General features: G+C 42.8%; 1 protein-coding gene across 1 annotated transcript in view; it reads right to left on the minus strand.

The window, feature by feature from the left end:
* Positions 1-17,280, minus strand: part of PPFIBP2 (PPFIA binding protein 2) — a 210,398-nt gene that overhangs the window by 69,885 nt on the left and 123,233 nt on the right. The window contains 5 exon segments of the mRNA XM_040328281.1: positions 84-116; positions 2,225-2,336; positions 3,591-3,683; positions 7,015-7,206; positions 16,214-16,345. Coding sequence (XP_040184215.1) covers positions 84-116; positions 2,225-2,336; positions 3,591-3,683; positions 7,015-7,206; positions 16,214-16,345 — 562 coding nt within the window.

Raw genomic sequence — 17,280 nt, forward strand, 5'->3', positions numbered from 1 at the left:
GTGACATGGAACAAAGGCTTTTGCAACAATGTAGCATTACAAACAACAGTGCTGGACAAGAATGAAAAACGACAATGGCTTACGTTTCTCTTTTATCCTCCTCCTAAATACTTCTTCTATGTGATGGGGAAGGTAAAGAAAGCAAAATGATGCAAAGTTACATTCATGCATTGCTCATTCTTCTTATATGATCTTTTATAAAAGATTGTTCAGAACACACTTTAAAAAGTTGAAGAAGAGCACTTAAAGTGGAACCCAACTCAAAAAGTGCAGATTTGCTGTTTTATAGGTAACATCTAAAGTGTCTTACCTTTTGTCTGGAATATTTCCTGGTATGCAAGTGTGCCCAGGCACTCCCGTCTTTACAGCCGCATAGCTCTATATCTGCTGTGTGAAATTTAAGGCACTGCTGCCTGTGACTGCTAGTCTCATGAGATTAGGAGTAAGATGTGGTGAGCGAGATATGGTGAGATCTCTACTGTTCTGCTCACCGTTTTGTTTTATGGAGGCTCTGACTTGAGGAAGCAAAGCCCTACCTGTACCAAGATGGCCGCCTCCACAAAAGGGGCACAGTGCAGGACAAGACACGTTTAGTCAGTAATGGGGAAAGACCAGAAAGAGGGAGAGCACAGGCAATCCTGATGACCAATCCTTTAACTTCTGCCTGCCCTTTTTTGAGACAGTTTCTTCCGAGTTCTGTCCACTTCTTTTGTAGGTCATCAGCCACTGATAAAAGAAGTGCCGAAACCGCCCAAAAAACAAAGCATAAAAACAAATAAAGTTGAAGTAATTCACTTTACGCTATGGATTCTTTCTGCTTCCCGAAGGTAAAAAGTAACATTATTGGGCCTTCTCCTGGGGTCTTGGAGAAGCTTAAAATCCCAAATCTTGCAAGAGCTTGCTCCAGTACCGCACAGGCGTGACTTGTGATATTTGGGAACCTGCGAGTCCTGGACGAAGGGTCAGTGACATCATCATCACCTAAGCAAGCTCATGAGAAGTTAGGGTGTAAGGTAAGCATTTAAAAAACTTTCTTCAGAGGTTTAAATTGCTTCTTTTGTAGCATAAAATAAAAGGTAATTTAAACATCTGAAGAAGAAAGTTCAAATGCTTACCTTACACTCCAACTTCTCATAAGCTTGCTTAGGTGAGGATGAGGTCACTGGGTCTTAGGAGAGGATGAGGTCACTGGGTCTTCTTCCAGGACTCACAAACATCACAAGTCACACCTGTGCGGGACTGAAGCAAGTTCTTGCAAGATTTGGAATCTTCAGCTTTGAGAAGGCCCAGTGAGGTTACCTTTATTTTCAAAAAGAAGCCATATTGTAATGTGAGTAAACCTCAACTCTATTTTTTACATATGCGAGAAGAAAGAAGAACCTTCTAATTTCATGCAATTTTGAAAAGGGACTGTACGTGAAAATTGAAGGCCCTCCTCTCAAAATTCGGCCTGTGTGTACTAAAACCGTTCCAACAGAAGCCAGTGATTCGCCAGCTTCTGTTGAAGGTACATGACCAAAAAAGCTCTACCGACCGCCTCCCGACCAGTTGACCAGAGTTTTTTAGGCGATTTATGATCCTTTTTCTGGATGCAGCCTGAGTGAGTCAATAAGGCTCATTTGTACATGTCCATAAACTTGTCACTGGCAACACAGTCCTAAACACCTTATTGGACAGGCAATGAGTCAGTGAAGATAAACTTCTCAACTAGAAGTTTTGAGTTATTGTGTCTTCCATCTGTACCTTTTAAAACCACTAATAGACTGAACAATATAACTCCTGACCTTATATTTCAGATTAACCTAAACTCTTCTGTTGACATTCTATATTAGAGGAACATTCCACCATTTAGTAAGGCCAGGTTCAAATATGTGAGGCCGCGGGTTCGTACCTGGGGTCCGGTGCTTGTCTGTTCACCAATCCAGGTGCGAATCAGGTCTGAATTCACACCTGAATCTGATCCAAACCTGCATAGGACCCCTTTTTAATCCGGACCATGGACGGCCTGGACATGTGTGAACCGGCTCCATTGAAAGCAAAGAAGCCAATCAGCTTCCCTTTTTTTCCCTCAAAGCTTAACTAAACAAGCTAAAGTTAGAAGCCGATGGGCTACCATGCACAGTGGCACCAGATTTTGCCATCTCCAGTTTTAGTAAATCAACCCCATTATGCAACACAATCATATTAATTAGAAAAGTTAATTAGAAACATGTATACTATGTACCTCTGTCCGAGGATTCATTTTGTGCAGCCGTTCTTGAAGTTATCTGACTCTGCAGACGTTCTATTTCAGCATCTTTCAAAGCCAATTGTTCCTGTAGTTGTGCGATTTCAGCCTAAAAAACAATGTTTTATCAAATATGGCATGCAAGTCATTCTGGTTTTTGTATGTACACTTTAAAAACAAAATTTTGTATATTTAGCATGGACTTGTGGATCAAAACACTTGGGGAAAGACTATATATACTACTGCACAGAAACCCTACAGATATGAGGGCACGCCAGGGTCTATTGCAAAGGCACTTTGAAGGGTCACACAGAGGCAAACAGCTGGTTGTAGTGCCAGGGAACTCTATAGACTGACCAGACCTTAATCAGAACGCACTATTCAGGGGGCACAAGGAGGATAGGACACTGCTGAAATAACGAAAAGTAAAACAGCCAGTAGGCAACCCCTCACCCTCTGCACAACTTGCACAAATGGGGCACTTATAAGACAGATGAGGGAACACAGGCAAAGTCAGAAACCGTGCCAAATAGTGAATAGCAAATCTGTAAATATTTGCTCCACCAGTGATCTGCCAAGTCTGGTCCCACAATCTGTTTTGCAAGGTGGATTATTTACCTGCCTAAAAACGAAGTGGAGTGGTAGCCCTTCTAAACAGTTCATTTCTATATCCAATGTCCACATTTTCTAATCTCCATGGGCTATTAAAAGGCAGCCATAGGGTATGGCACATCATCATTAAATAACTGCCCTTATTTGGGCCAATGCAAAGTTCTAATATCTCCAAGATGGAGCTGGTAAGGGTCCAAAGTATTGGTTTGTTTTCCACGAATGGACAATCTGACATAAAAACAATGTTCGTGTGAACCAATCCCCATCATCTCTAGTGCCAAGGCAGAACTTGACAGTAGTGAATGTTAATTAAATTAAAAGGATTCTGCCCTCCGAGGTAGGAAGGAGCGGGATATACTGGGTCCCCGTCAGGGTTTCCTGGGGCAGAGGTGGTACCCGGGTAATCATACTATAGAATAGCTAAGGTGCTAAGGGGTATAGAGCGAAGCTTAATATGGATGGTCCGCTGTAGAACGTGTTTACTGATTCCTCTACTAGGATATTAACGGCGCAAAGGACTATAACAGAGATAATTATACTCTACCTCAACTGCATATAAGGCGATTTGTCAGTATTTAATCTGTATGCTACTCTATCTATGACAACATTATACAGTGAAGAGTCAATGCCATGGTCTTTACTCTGTACTGTGCAAAAAAAAAACTTGAATAAAAATGATTGAAAATGAAAAAGGATTGAAGTGTTAACGTAGCACTGCCATAGGCTAAACACAACAAAACATTTGACCCACCTTTGTTGCTTTAAGTTTCCATTCATATTGTGCCCTCTCGTTTTCCAGGTCATCCACTTTTATTTTGAGGCTTTTCAGTTCTTGTAGCAGCATCTGTGAAAAGGACCAGGACAAATAGGCCATGATTAGAGGCAAGAAGCCTGCACCCGGCCACACCACACAGGTGCACAATCCTGAATGCTCGCTGACACACTCAGGCAGTAAACACCAAGCGTCATCACATGGTTCACATGAAGAAGTTGGCCTGTCCGCACTTGAATCTGATGCTATTCCTCGATAAGCTATCCCACCCAACTCTGCATGATCACAGGAGTACATGTAAGAGAAGAGTAGAAGTCTCGGCAAGTCCATGTGTAGCTCTAGGCAACATAAACATGTTATTTGCCGCTTCATGGGCAGATGAACCACCCTGAAGGAAAGACGAGGCTTTGACTACAACAAAAGTTGACATTTATAGCTGAAGATGCCTGAAAACACGGCAAGATTGGAATCTTCAGCATTTGGACTCAACCTGTCTGTCATGCTAGAGCAACATTCAGGCCTAAAATTGACAAACTGCAAATCCCAAAGCTCCCCCTGTCTTTACCGTTTAAAGATTGTTTTTTATACTGGGTCTCTTAATATTAAAAAGGTATAACTAGTTATAACTAATTTTTTTTTTTTTTTTTTTTTTTTTTATATTGATTTGAATAAAGTGGAGAGGGATTAAAATACCCGTCAGGTTTTTATTGCCATCAGTGCCCCGGGTTAAGGGGATTAATCCTCTCCATTTCTCCTGTTCATCGTTATCGAAAGTAAAGGCAAAGAAAATTCCAAATTTTAGGTTATCCCCAAAAAAGTAAGAGGTGAAAACTTCCAAATGGGGACACTAGTTCTTGTGATCTGGAGGGCCTAAGGAATACCCTTAATTTTCAGGGATTTCCTCTCACTTTCTGTTTGGCTATGGGACAGGAAGTTAAGGGATATTCCGGAAATGGGACACAGGTGGCCAAAATTAAAATAAATATAAAAATCTGCCTGGCAAGCGATGGAGTAGGACGTGGGTGAGAGGAGCTCCTCTGGCTGATACTCCTGTATATCATCCTGGCTAACAATTTGAGTTGTTAAACTCCTTGGAAACCTGCCTGAAATATAAAAATCTAACGGGTTATAACCAGGAGCAGCCAGTGCATAATGGGCGAAGCCGTTTTTTGTTAAAATTTTCGAGACATGTATACCCTGCTTAAGTATACATTGGGGATTTGTAATAGAAGCGAGATACTTGGGTAGAAGAATAACTCCTGCACTACAAAGTGCAGGTTTTTCCCCTGATGGAGTCACGTGGTGCGTGATGCAACTCGTAGGGCAGAGCTTGAGGGTCCACGGACCGAAAGTGACGCCATACCTGGAAGAACAGTCCCCCTTATGAAGGCTGGGAGTTTTTTTTATATATGCAAGCAGCACTTTATAGTCGAAAGAAGCGCTTCCTTTACATAATACACTATTGGGGCATCCTCTGTTTCAACACAGTATTGGAGTAATCATAGTGGGTGGGTGAGACGCCCTTAAAAAATAAACCATTACCTTATTACCCTGGAGGAACATCTAACGGGATTAGCACACCCTAGGGAGTGGGAGGCCACACTACAGGTACACGAGGTCCTTGGCATGAAACACTGACTAGAGAGAAGCAAGCTGGAAGTGATTTTACATGCGTGTATAACACACCATTACGGTGAGGTCGCTGAGAGTACGGTGGCGAGCGGAAAGAAGCGGTTTAGAAGATTTATTTAGCGTGAAAGTAACAATTATTCACCTTTGATGAACGGTCATTATTTTGCACCGATTTAGGTATGTATGGGAACAATCGTTAATAAGAACATTGATCTGTGGGCCATGACGAAACCATTCAGAATGCTGAGACACATTTAAGTGTTTGAGAATTGGTAGCCCAACCTATATTTATTTTGGCACATGCAGATATATTTTTTTAATAAGGCTCTAGGCAGTGCATTCTGCACCAGGCGGTAACACCCATGCACCCTCCTGTTGACTGTTTAAAGGACCCACTCATGCATAGGTGGGAGCAAGCATATGGGCACACATGCCAACTGGGCACACTTTTATGCACTTCAGGCTTGTTGTGCCCAACTTTTAACTAACAGCCATGATCACAGTAGGGGCTAATATTTTATCACCATCCCTATATACCTAATATGTTGTAAAATGTGTAAACTTCCAAGTTAAAAAAGTAACATCAATGTTGAAAAGTAATGCACATTTACAGAATATAGTTTTCCCCAATAATATTAGAGTTAGGAAATTCCAATAACATTCACATCAAACAAATCAGCACAACGCAATATTAGCTGAAGGTTAGGAATGGATAAGTACTTACAGGTCACATATTAGCTCTGCGTTTTTCCCGACAGCTCGCTGAGAAAGGGGCACCCTTCTGGGCTGAACCAATTATCAGACCAAATTATAATCATCGAGGAACAATAAGTACACTCCAAATAAGACACATACTATTTGACTTTCTTTGAATAAATATAAACCAGTGATGGGTGGATTCATCCTAACAAATGTTTTGACAATAAACCCAGTGGGAAGCACTATTACACCGTTTTGGTTAACATTAATGACTGACCTATGGAATATTTATGAACATTCCCCCGAAAAAGTCTTTGTTGCTTTGGGTTTTAATGCAGAGCCATAGTTAGCGGCTCCTGGTGATCATTAGAGTTTCCAATTTAACTGGGTTACACCAGTGTGAAACAGGAAAAGTGGCCTATAACGTGCACATAGCTATAGTTCGGGCTCCGACTAGGCTATGCCCCCACATGCATTTGGTCCTGCCAGTCCAGCAGAAGTTTTTTTTACTACAACTAAAAGACCAGACAGTAAAGCCAAAATATTTCGGGAGCTCGAAACGAAACTTCATTAGACCTTGTTTCTAAGCCCTGATGAAGGAGCAGCTCTGAGCCCCTGAAATGCATCGGTTTATCTTCTAACTCATAAACAAACATCTGCTGGACTTCCACCAACTTGTGGTGCTCTCATCCCTTCATACTTTGCTCAAACAGGTGTAAACTTGACAGCAACTACACAAAACAGAAATAGTTTAGATTTACAGGGATATGCAATTAGCGGACCTCCAGCTGTTGCAAAACTACAAGTCCCATCATGCCTCTGCCTTTGGGTGTCATGCTTGTGGCTGTCAGAGTCTTGCTATGCCTCATGGGAATTGTAGTTCTGCAACAGCTGGAGGTCCGCTAATTGCATATCCCCGGTTTAGAATGTATGGGGTTCCTTTATGCTCATAGGTCCATGTTGCAGTACCACAACGGACGCGTTTTGGATAGCCCTGTCTACCCGCCATTTTACTTGCAGTTAATTAGTACACACTCCAAGTCTCATGCAAGGTGCACAATACTTCTCATACATCCTTCCCCTCACAACCCGGGCACTTCGTGGGCTGTGAAGGTTCTTTCAGTTCGTTCAAGTCGACATGAAGAGGTTCGGTCAAGTCAGGCAGGCTAGTCTGGGTCTCCTCCCTCTCTTGGATCTTACTATTGATCTCCAGCTGTAGTTGGCACATTTGTTCCTGGAGATCATTTATCATATTGACTACAGACTGGAAAAGGGAAGAGAAAGTTTAGAGCAAGCTCCTTCCTGAAAGTAAGAGAACCATAATACATTGTACATGTGCACCAGAGAAGACACAGAAAAAAAAATATATATATACACACCGTATTTATCGGCGTATACCGCGCACTTTTTTGCCCTGAAAATCAGGGCAAAATCGTGGGTGCGCGATATACGCCGATACACGCTTTCCCGCACCGAGTTTGAATACTGCGCCGGCATATACCGAGCGGCATATACCGAGCGCAGTACACTCGTGTATAGTCGGGCAGTCTCGGCTCCTCTCGCGCTGACGTCCTGGACGTACAGGACGTCAGCGCGAGAGTAGCCGAGCCTGTCCGACTATACACTAGTGTACTGCGCTCGGTATATGCCGGCGCAGTATTCAAACTCGGCGCGGGAAAGTGGGAAACGAGCGGGGGAGGACGCCGCAGAAGGACGCCGGACCCGACGAAGAGGACACCCAAAGCCGCAGATGGACGCCGGACCCGACGAGGCCGCCGCGCAAGACACCAAAACTGTAAGTACAAAAATCGTTTTTCCCACAGGAATTTCGGGGCAAATTTAGGGGTGCGCGTATATACCCCAATAAATACGGTATATACAGTCCTGATCAAAAGTTTAAGACCACTTGAAAAATGGCAAAAAATCATATTTTACATTGTTGGATCTTAACAAGGTTCCAAGTAGAGCTTCAACATGCAACAAGAAGAAATGAGAGTGAGACAAAACATTTTTTGAGCATTCAATTTAATGAAAACAACGAATAAACTGAAGCCAATCAAAAGTTTAGGACCTCACCTCCAAAAAAAAAACTAAATCCCCCCAAAACAGAAATCCAACTTCCAAACATGACCTCAGTAATGAGTAGCTCCGTTATTGTTGATCACTTCAAAAATTCATTTTGGCATGCTTGATGCCTCGCGTTTCCATGAGGTGAGTGGGAACATTTCTCCAAGTGGTGAAGACAGCCGCATGAAGGCCATCTACTGTCTGGAACTGTTGTCCATTTTTGTAAACTTCCCTTGCCATCCATCCCCAAAGGGTCTCAATTGGATTTAGATCAGGGGAACACGCAGGATGGGCCAAAAGAGTGATGTTATTCTCCTGGGAGAAGTCCCTTGTCCTGCGGGCATTGTGTACTGTAGCGTTGTCCTGTTGAAAAACCCAGTCGTTACCACACAGACGAGGGCCCTCAGTCATGAGGAATGCTCTCTGCAACATCTGGACATAGCCATCGGCCGTTTGACGCCCCTGCACTTCCTGAAGCTCCATTGTTCCACTGAAGGAAAAAGCACCCCAGATCATTATGGCGCCCCCTCCACTGTGGCGTGTAGAAAACATCTCAGGTGGGATCTGCTTGTCATGCCAGTAACGTTGGAAACCATCAAGGTTACATTTTTTTTCTCATCAGAGAATAAAACTTTCTTCCACCTTTGAATGTCCCATGTTTGGTGCTCTCTTGCAAAGTCCAAACGAGCAGTTCTGTGGCGTTCAAGAAGACGAGGTTTTTGAAGACGTTTTTTGTTTTTGAAGCCCTTCAGTCTCAGATGTCGTCTGATGGTTATGGGGCTGCAGTCAGCACCAGTAAGGGCCTTAACTAGTTAAGCCCCGAGCTGGTTTTTCAGATTCGGTGTTTACGAGACTTAGCCCTGGTTCACACTGGGTACGATTTGGAACGATTTGAGATGCGATTTGACATGTCAAATCGGCGGCAATTGTCGGCAATGGCCTAATCAGTGCGACGCCGCATCTGCGATTTCAAAAAGTAGTGACAATAAATTTGGCCCAATTTTTTTACATATTGTAAAAGATAATGTTACGCCGAGTAAAATGATACGCTAAAAAATTGCGCCCGCTCGTGGCATGGCGTCAAACTTTTACTCCTTAAAAAATCTCGATAGGCGACGTTTAAAAAATTCTACAGGTTGCATTTTTTGAGTTACAGAGTAGGTCTAGGGCTAGAATTATTGCTCTCGCTCTAACGATCGCGGCGATACCTCACTTGTGTGGTTTGAACACCGTTTTCATATGCGGGCGCTACTCGCGTATGCGTTCGCTTCTGTGCGCAAGCTCGTCGGGACGGGGCGCTTTAAAAAAAAATTTTAATTTTTTTTTTTTTTTTCGTATTTTACAATTTTTAACACTGAAATAAAAATGATCACTTTTATTCCTATTACAAGGAATGTAAAAATCCCTTGTAATAGAAGAAAAGCATGACAGGCCCTCTTAAATATGAGATCTGGGGTCAAAAAGACCTCACATCTCATATTTAGGCTTAAATGCAAAAAAAAAAAAAAAATTTAAACTGTAATTTTTTCAAATGACAAAAAAAATTTTTTTCTTTAAGACGCTGGGCGGGACGGACGTTTTGACGTCACTTCCGCCCAGCAGAGCTATGGGGACGGGTGAAGGACATTCTTCCCTCACTCGCATCCCCAGTCAGCAGCCGAGCGCACCCGATCTCCTCCGCCGCTGGCTACGGTAAGCGGCGGAGGGCGCGGTAGAGCGGCGGGAGGGGGGCCCCTATCCCGCCACCGATAACGGTGATCTCGCGGCGAATCCGCCGCGGAGACCGCCGTTATCGTTGACAGGACCGCCCACTGAAGAGATGAATATCTCGTTGTGGCAGCAGCTGCTGCCGTTACCGAGATATCTTTAAAGTGCTGACGTATAATGACGGTGGGCGGTCGGTAACTAGTTAATTTGGGTCGAGGATCGTCCAGTGTCTCGACGGACAGCCAATTGGATCCTCCGGCTCAGTGCTGGTGAAATTTTTTTGGGTCTTCCACTTGATTTTTTTGTTCCATAACCCTCAGGATCATTTAAGAAGTTCTAAATGACAGTCTTACTGCGTCCCACCTCAGCAGCGATGGCGCGCTGTGAGAGACCCTGCTTATGCAGTTCAGCAACCCGACCACGTTCAAAAAGGGAGTTTTTTTTTGCCTTCCCCATCACAACGTGTGACTACCTGACAGAAAAGGACAATGAATCCACATCTTTGCACAGATTTGGCCTTTTAAAGGCATGAGGTCCTAAACTTTTGATCAGCTGAAAAACAGCCTGTTTCAGTTTAATCGTTATTTTCAATTAATTGAATGCTCAAAAAATGTTTTGTCTCACTCTCATTTCTTCTTGCTGCATGTTGAAGCTCTACCTTTTTAACCACTTGAGACCCGCGCTATTGACAAAAGACATCAACAACGAGGCTCTCAGGTGCCAACTGGACGTCTTTGGGGGGCGCGCAGCGGGTAAACACTGTCCCGGCGCATCGCTGGGAGGCCGAGGCGTGTGTCTGGCGGTCGTGATGTCCGCCGGGTACACGCGATCGTCGGTAACACAGCAAGGGACGTGGAGCTCTGTGTGTAAACGTGCTGTCAGAGGAGAGGAGACCGATCTGTGTCCCTTGTACATAGGGACACAGCATCGGTCACCTCCCCCAGTCACCCCCCTCCCCCCACACAGTTAGAACACACCCAGGATACACATTTAACCCCTTCCTCACCCCCTAGTGTTAACCCCTTCCCTGCCAGTCACATTAATACAGTAATTAGTGCATTTTTATAGCACTGATCGCTGTATAAATGTGAATGGTCCCAAATTTGTGTCAAAAGTGTCCGATACGTCCGCCGCAATATCGCAGTCCCAATAAAAATCGCAGATCGCCGCCATTACTAGTAAAAAAAATAAAATAATAAATTCTGTTCCCCATTTTGTAGGCGCTATAACTTTTGCGCAAACCAGTCGCTTATTGCGATTTTTTTTTTACAAAAATACGTCGAAAAATACGTATCGGCCTTAACTGAGAAAAAAAAATATTTAAAAAAAAAATAAAAAATTGGGATATTTATTATAGCAACAATTAAAAAAAATATATATATTTTTTAAATTGTCGCTCTTTTTTTGTTTATAGCGCAAAAAATAAAAACCGCAGAGGTGATCAAATACCACCAAAAGAAAGCTCTATTTGTGGGAAAAAAAGTACGGCAATTTTGTTTGGGAGCCATGTCGCACGACCGCGCAATTGTCAGTTAAAGCGACGCAGTGCCGGAAGCTGAAATTTCGCCTGGGCACGAAGGGGGTTTATGTGCCCAGTAAGCAAGTGGTTAAGATCCAACAATGTAAAATATGATTTTTTGCCATTTTTCAAGTGGTCTTAAACTTGATCAGGACTGTATATGGTATCTATCTATCTATGCCTGTATTTTAGAGACAGAAATTCAGTCACAGAGGCAGCCAGGAGGGCGGTAAAAACAGGTGAGTTGCACTTGCTGAGCCCACCCGAATTCTAACATTACAGCCTGGCAGGGCTGTAAACATGCCCTGATGCTTTGCAGCCAAAACATTTTTAACTTGTGCTGCAGAGTCTGACAGGCACCACTGAGATCAAGGAGACAACACAGCAGTTACAAACCAAACGTTTGGCTCGCAGTTGTGGCACAGTCCTGCGATACAAAAAAAAAATACAAAAAAAAAACCAGACAGACAGACAGAGGTGCAGTAGCACCTCCAAAAAGCCTGCTAGCTGCTTTACTGTCCTCTTAAAAGCGATCCACTACAGATTGATTTGCAGTAAGCATTGACACCAGTATGAAAGAGCACCAAGTTGGTTGCGAGATATATAGATTTAGAGCATTTACCACAAATCGGTCTCCCCGCAGGGATGCAGTCCCAAGGGAGGGGGCGAGCACGCTGACTAACCCCCAGCCAGAACAGCTCGGATGATGGGGGCAAGCTTACTGAGGAGGAACAGGAAGTGAGAAATTCAGACAAAAATAAATAAAAAAAAACATTTAGAAGGGAAATGGAAGGAAAAGGTAAGTGAACCAACAATGCACTAGCTTAACCGGTTAACGCCCGCCACATGTACATATACGTCCACAGAATGGCACGTACAGGCATATGGGCATACATGTACGTCCCCGCCTTTCCGCAGATCGGGGGTTCCATCGGGACCCCCCCCGGTACATGCGGCGGTCGGTAACCCGCGGGGAGCGATCTGGGACGAGGGCGCGGCTATTCGTTTCTAGCCGCCCCCTCGCGATCGCTCCCCGGAGCTGAAGAACGGGCTTCCCCCGTGCTTCACTGTGGCGGCTGCATCGATCGAGTGATCCCTTTTATAGGGAGACTCGATCGATGACGTCAGACCTACAGCCACACCCCCCTACAGTTGTAAACACACACTAGGTTAATCCTAACTCCTTCAGCGCCCCCTTGTGGTTAACTCCCAAACTGCAACTGTCATTTTCACAATAAACAATGCAATTTAAATGCATTTTTTGCTGTGAAAATGACAATGGTCCCAAAAATGTGTCAAAATTGTCCGAAGTGTCCGCCATAATGTCACAGTCACGAAAAAAAAAAAAAAAAAAAAAAAAAAAAAAAAAAAAAAAAAAAAAAATCGCTGATCGCCGCCATTAGTAGTAAAAAAATAAAAATAAAATAAAAACTATCCCCTATTTTGTAAACGCTATAAATTTTGCGCAAACCAATCGATAAACGCTTATTGCGATTTTTTTTTTACCAAAAATAGGTAGAAGAATACGTATCGGCCTAAACTGAGGAAAAAAAAAAAATTATATATGTTTTTGGGGGATATTTATTATAGCAAAAAGTTAAAAATATTGCATTTTTTTAAAAATTGTCGCTCTATTTTTGTTTATAGCGCAAAAAATAAAAACCGCAGAGGTGATCAAATACCACCAAAAGAAAGCCAATTTTGTTTGGGAGCCAAGTCGCACGACCGCGCAATTGTCTGTTAAATCGCAAAACCTGACCTGGGCATTTAGCTGCCTAAAGGTCCGGGGCTTAAGTGGTTAAAAGGAACCCATTTAGAAAATAAAAAAAGCAAACCTTTACAACCCCTTCACTTGGTTGCCCCCAAACTGCAGATTTTATTTAAATAAACTGATGGGTTTCATGTGCAATGTACATTCCACTATATCACTTTCCCTGCACACAACTTCTTTGGAGAAGGAGGTTTGGTTACACATGCCTTAATATGTAAAGATATCATTGACAGAGGACAAGTTGATGAAAAGTGGTGGAGAAGAGGACTTTACAGGGCTGAGTGTTTGTTTCTCACACATAAAAGGCATTAAACAGCTGCAGAGTGGCGCGCATGCTCGACGTAACCACAATCTGGAGAGGGATCTCAATGAATAACACAGCTCAGCAGGATCCTGTACACTGCCCGGCCTTATCTCTGCATTCTATCCACCAAAGAAAACTAGCAGGTTCATTTCATGTATGAAGGCCAAGCGTCCTCCATATGCCGGATGGGAATACAAACAAGCACCTGCTGCATGGCCTAATCACATCAAAGGACTACTCCAGGGAAAATGATAAAAATACCCTTTTAAGTCACTTACATATTCCTTTAACAGTCACTTTTCAGTTCAGCCAGTGCCTGCAATCTGAGGTGCAATATGCCAACTGCAAATTAAAATCAGGCTTGCGGTGGGTGTTGTCAATCTCTTAATGCTATGCAGCCGTATAGCAATCCAAGGTTTGGGTGGATCAAAATCTTCTGCACACACACTAGATAGTATAGCAATCCCTAAATATGTTGTTCATGTTTCTATTCAGCTATTGGCTGAACTTTAAATCACCGATCCACCAAAAACTGCTGAGATTTAACCAGTGGGCTTTTTTTTCCCTGTAATCAAAACCCACTAACAGGCCAGGTTTGCAAGATAACTGAAATACATCACAGGTGATATCATTTGCTGCTCAGTGATTGCAGTATTCTAGTCTGCATCTCCCCAAGGTAATACTTAAAATCTGGCCTGTTAGTGGGTACTGAAGGCAAATAGATGGTACATATTGCAAAGTGCAGTTGCTCCAGTTTACTTCTGCTTATTAGTGAATGAGCTCTGCTGGTTTCTATCATCCAATCATGTGTAAGCAAAAAGGCTGTTATTAAAATTTTACCTTGCATGTGATTGGGTATTCTTTGGAAAGTGAAACTTTACCTTATTTACTAAGCTCTGGAGCAACTGCGCTTGCAGTTGCTCCAGAGCTCAGTAAATGAGGGGAAGCCCCGCTGACTCCCATCATCCAATCATGTGCAAGAAAAAAAAGATTTTTTTTATTTTTCCTTGAACATTATTGGGAATTATTTTCAAAGTGAATCCTTATCTCATTGAGTGGTGGCCCATCCATTAGTGGCGCCCACCCCTATACACGCCACCCCCTATATGTATAATAGATAGATTCATGCTATGCATGAATCTATCCATGGCCACCCCCTATTCATGCGTCAGGCCCCTTTCAGGCGCTGGACGCCTGAATTACAGCGACGGGGGGGGGTGTTTTTGAAGCACCCGATTAGAGCCATAGGCTCTAATAGGCTTCAAAATAGGGTGGGCTTGTGGTACCATGAGCCCACCCAGGTGTTACAACAGCAAATTAATATTCGCTGTTGAAACACTGATCTTTAACCCTCCTGGCGGTATTCCCGAGCTTGACTCGGGGTGGATTTTTTGTGCTAAAATCGGTATCCCCGAGTCACGCTCGGAGTAGCTATGCAGAGCCTGCAGCACGCGCTGGCTTACCTTGTTCCTGGATCCAGCGATGCCACCGCGCTGTGTGAGCGAGCGGGTGCTCGCTCGATTCACACAGTGTCCCCGTGTGCCGTCGATCTCCGTTCCCTGCGACGTTACGACGCACGGGGGCGGAGATCGGCGCCAAATTCAAAAAAGTAAACAAACACTATACATACAGTATACTGTAATCTTATAGATTACAGTATACTGTATGTAAAAAATACACACCCCCCTTGTCCCTAGTGGTCTGCCCAGTGCCCTGCATGTTATTTTATATAATAAAAACTGTTCTTTCTCCCTGCAAACTGTAGATTGTCCATAGCAACCAAAAGTGTCCCTTTATGTCAAAAATGGTTTTAGAGCAGCTAGAAAACAGCGATAATAAATTATAATCACTTGCAGAATTGAGCGATAGCGATTTGTGGGGAAATTCGTCATAAAAAAAAAAAAGTAATGACAGCGACAATTACATTATTGAATAATTTTTATTAGAATTATATTATTATTTGTTATAATTATTTATAGTTATTTATTATTTTATAATTTATAATTTTGTTTTTAAAAAAATGTCATACCCGGGATGCCTACTAGACTCTTGTTTGGTCAGATTTAAGTGAGTTATTCCTAAGAATTACAGGCCTACAGTATAAAACGCCAAATTTCCTTGCAAATAATGGTACCGCTTTCAGCACCTTTTTTCTGAAATAATCATACCGCCAGGGAGGTTAATCCGGCCAACCAAAAGTGGGTGTGAGACCCGTTTTCCGATTGGCCAAAAAGAGAAGACTCCCGATTGGCCACCGAGGAGGAGGGAGGAAACGGAAAGCCTCCGTCGCGATGACCTGTGGAGAGCATCCGTGGTGATGATCCATGGGGAACGGGAGGCCGCTACCAAGCAGGGGAAGCCACCGGTGAAGCGATGAGGTAAGTGCTACCGACTGGGGGGTGTCGGTGGCATACTGTTTGCCGCCCCCCAAAAAAATTACCTACCGCCGCCACTGATCTCATTTACTAAAAAGCACGTTGCAAATTGCTCAGTCTTTTTTCCTTTAGTAAATCAACCCCTGAGTGTGCATTTCAGGAGCTCTGACTTTTCTCTGATCCACTTGCTGAGTGCTTGCCCTCGGTCAGCAGCAGGGAAAAAAAAAAACATCCAGAGACTGCCAGACAAGCAGCATTTTCAGATAGAGATCAGTGATGGCAGCCTCTGAATTTTCTTTATTGGAAGTATACCTGGAATGGAAATGTATGGGGTAAACTATTACACTGGAGCTGAATCAAAGCTCAGTTTACATAGATGGTGTGACGCTGCTACAGCTGGAATGAGGTACAGAAGGAGTCGGGTGAAAAGTTTACGTAGTGCTAATCAAGCAAAGCCTGACAGATGTTTGTGTATACAGTTTAGAACTACATACGTCAGCGAGTATGTTTTCCGGGGTGTGCACTGACCTCTGCCTTGGTATGAGAATCTTCATAGTCGTCCTTCTCTTTTTCCAAACCAACCATCGTTATCTTTAGGGTTGAGACCTCCGCCATGAGGTCTAGCTTCTGGGTTTCAAGAGACGTCCGGCTCAAAAGCTCCTATTAAATAGAACAGAATTATAGATTAAGATTGGAGGGATACATTTGGTTGTATTTGAATCTGCATTTTACATGACAAGGGTATTCTAGAGAGCCAATCACTAAGATGTATCCCTTTTTTTGTTTTTTATATATATATATATATAAATTATATATATATATATATATATATATATATATATATATATATATATATATATATATATATAACACAAGCACTTTTCTCACATCTATCATTATCCCAAATTGTTATAAAATGAAATCAGAATAATAAAACCCAAAGTGAGTTCTGCCCAGTTTGGTGACGTCATAGACCTACCCACCTGACACGTTGCGTCCAATACAGACTTTCTTAAAGGTCTTATTTTGTTTATTTATTTTGTATATACTAGAGTTCACAGATTGTTATTTTATTTATCTCATTCACGTTTCGGGTTAATGATAGATATGAGAAAAGCTCTACAATAGTTTTTGTGTTATATAGAAAAAAGGGGTGTGGGTAACTTTCCTGTTTAGCTGAGTGTGCTGGGGTAGCACAGGGATATATTTCATATCTTAAAGTAGAACTATAAGCATTTTTTTTTCCATTTTGGATAGCATAAGGGAGGGTTATAACTCCTGTGTCCCATTACGGAGATTTCCCTTCACTTCCTGTCTCATAGCCAAACAGGAAGTGAGAGAAAATCCCTGCAAATTAAGGAAATTCCTTGGGGACCCCCAGGTCACCAAAATTTCTGTCCCCATAGGAAGATTTTCCCTCTACTACTTTTTTGGGGACCATTCACTTTCAATGATAATGGTAAACAGGACAAATAGAGAGGGTGATTCTCCTTAACAGGGGCACAGACAGCAAAAAAAAACAAAAAACGACAGGTGTTCTAATCCAGTGTTTCCCAACTCCAGTCCTCAAGGCACACCAACAGGTCATGTTTTCA

The sequence above is a fragment of the Rana temporaria genome, chromosome 11 (genome assembly GCF_905171775.1).
Source record: "Rana temporaria chromosome 11, aRanTem1.1, whole genome shotgun sequence".
In the NCBI taxonomy this organism is placed as follows: domain Eukaryota; kingdom Metazoa; phylum Chordata; class Amphibia; order Anura; family Ranidae; genus Rana; species Rana temporaria.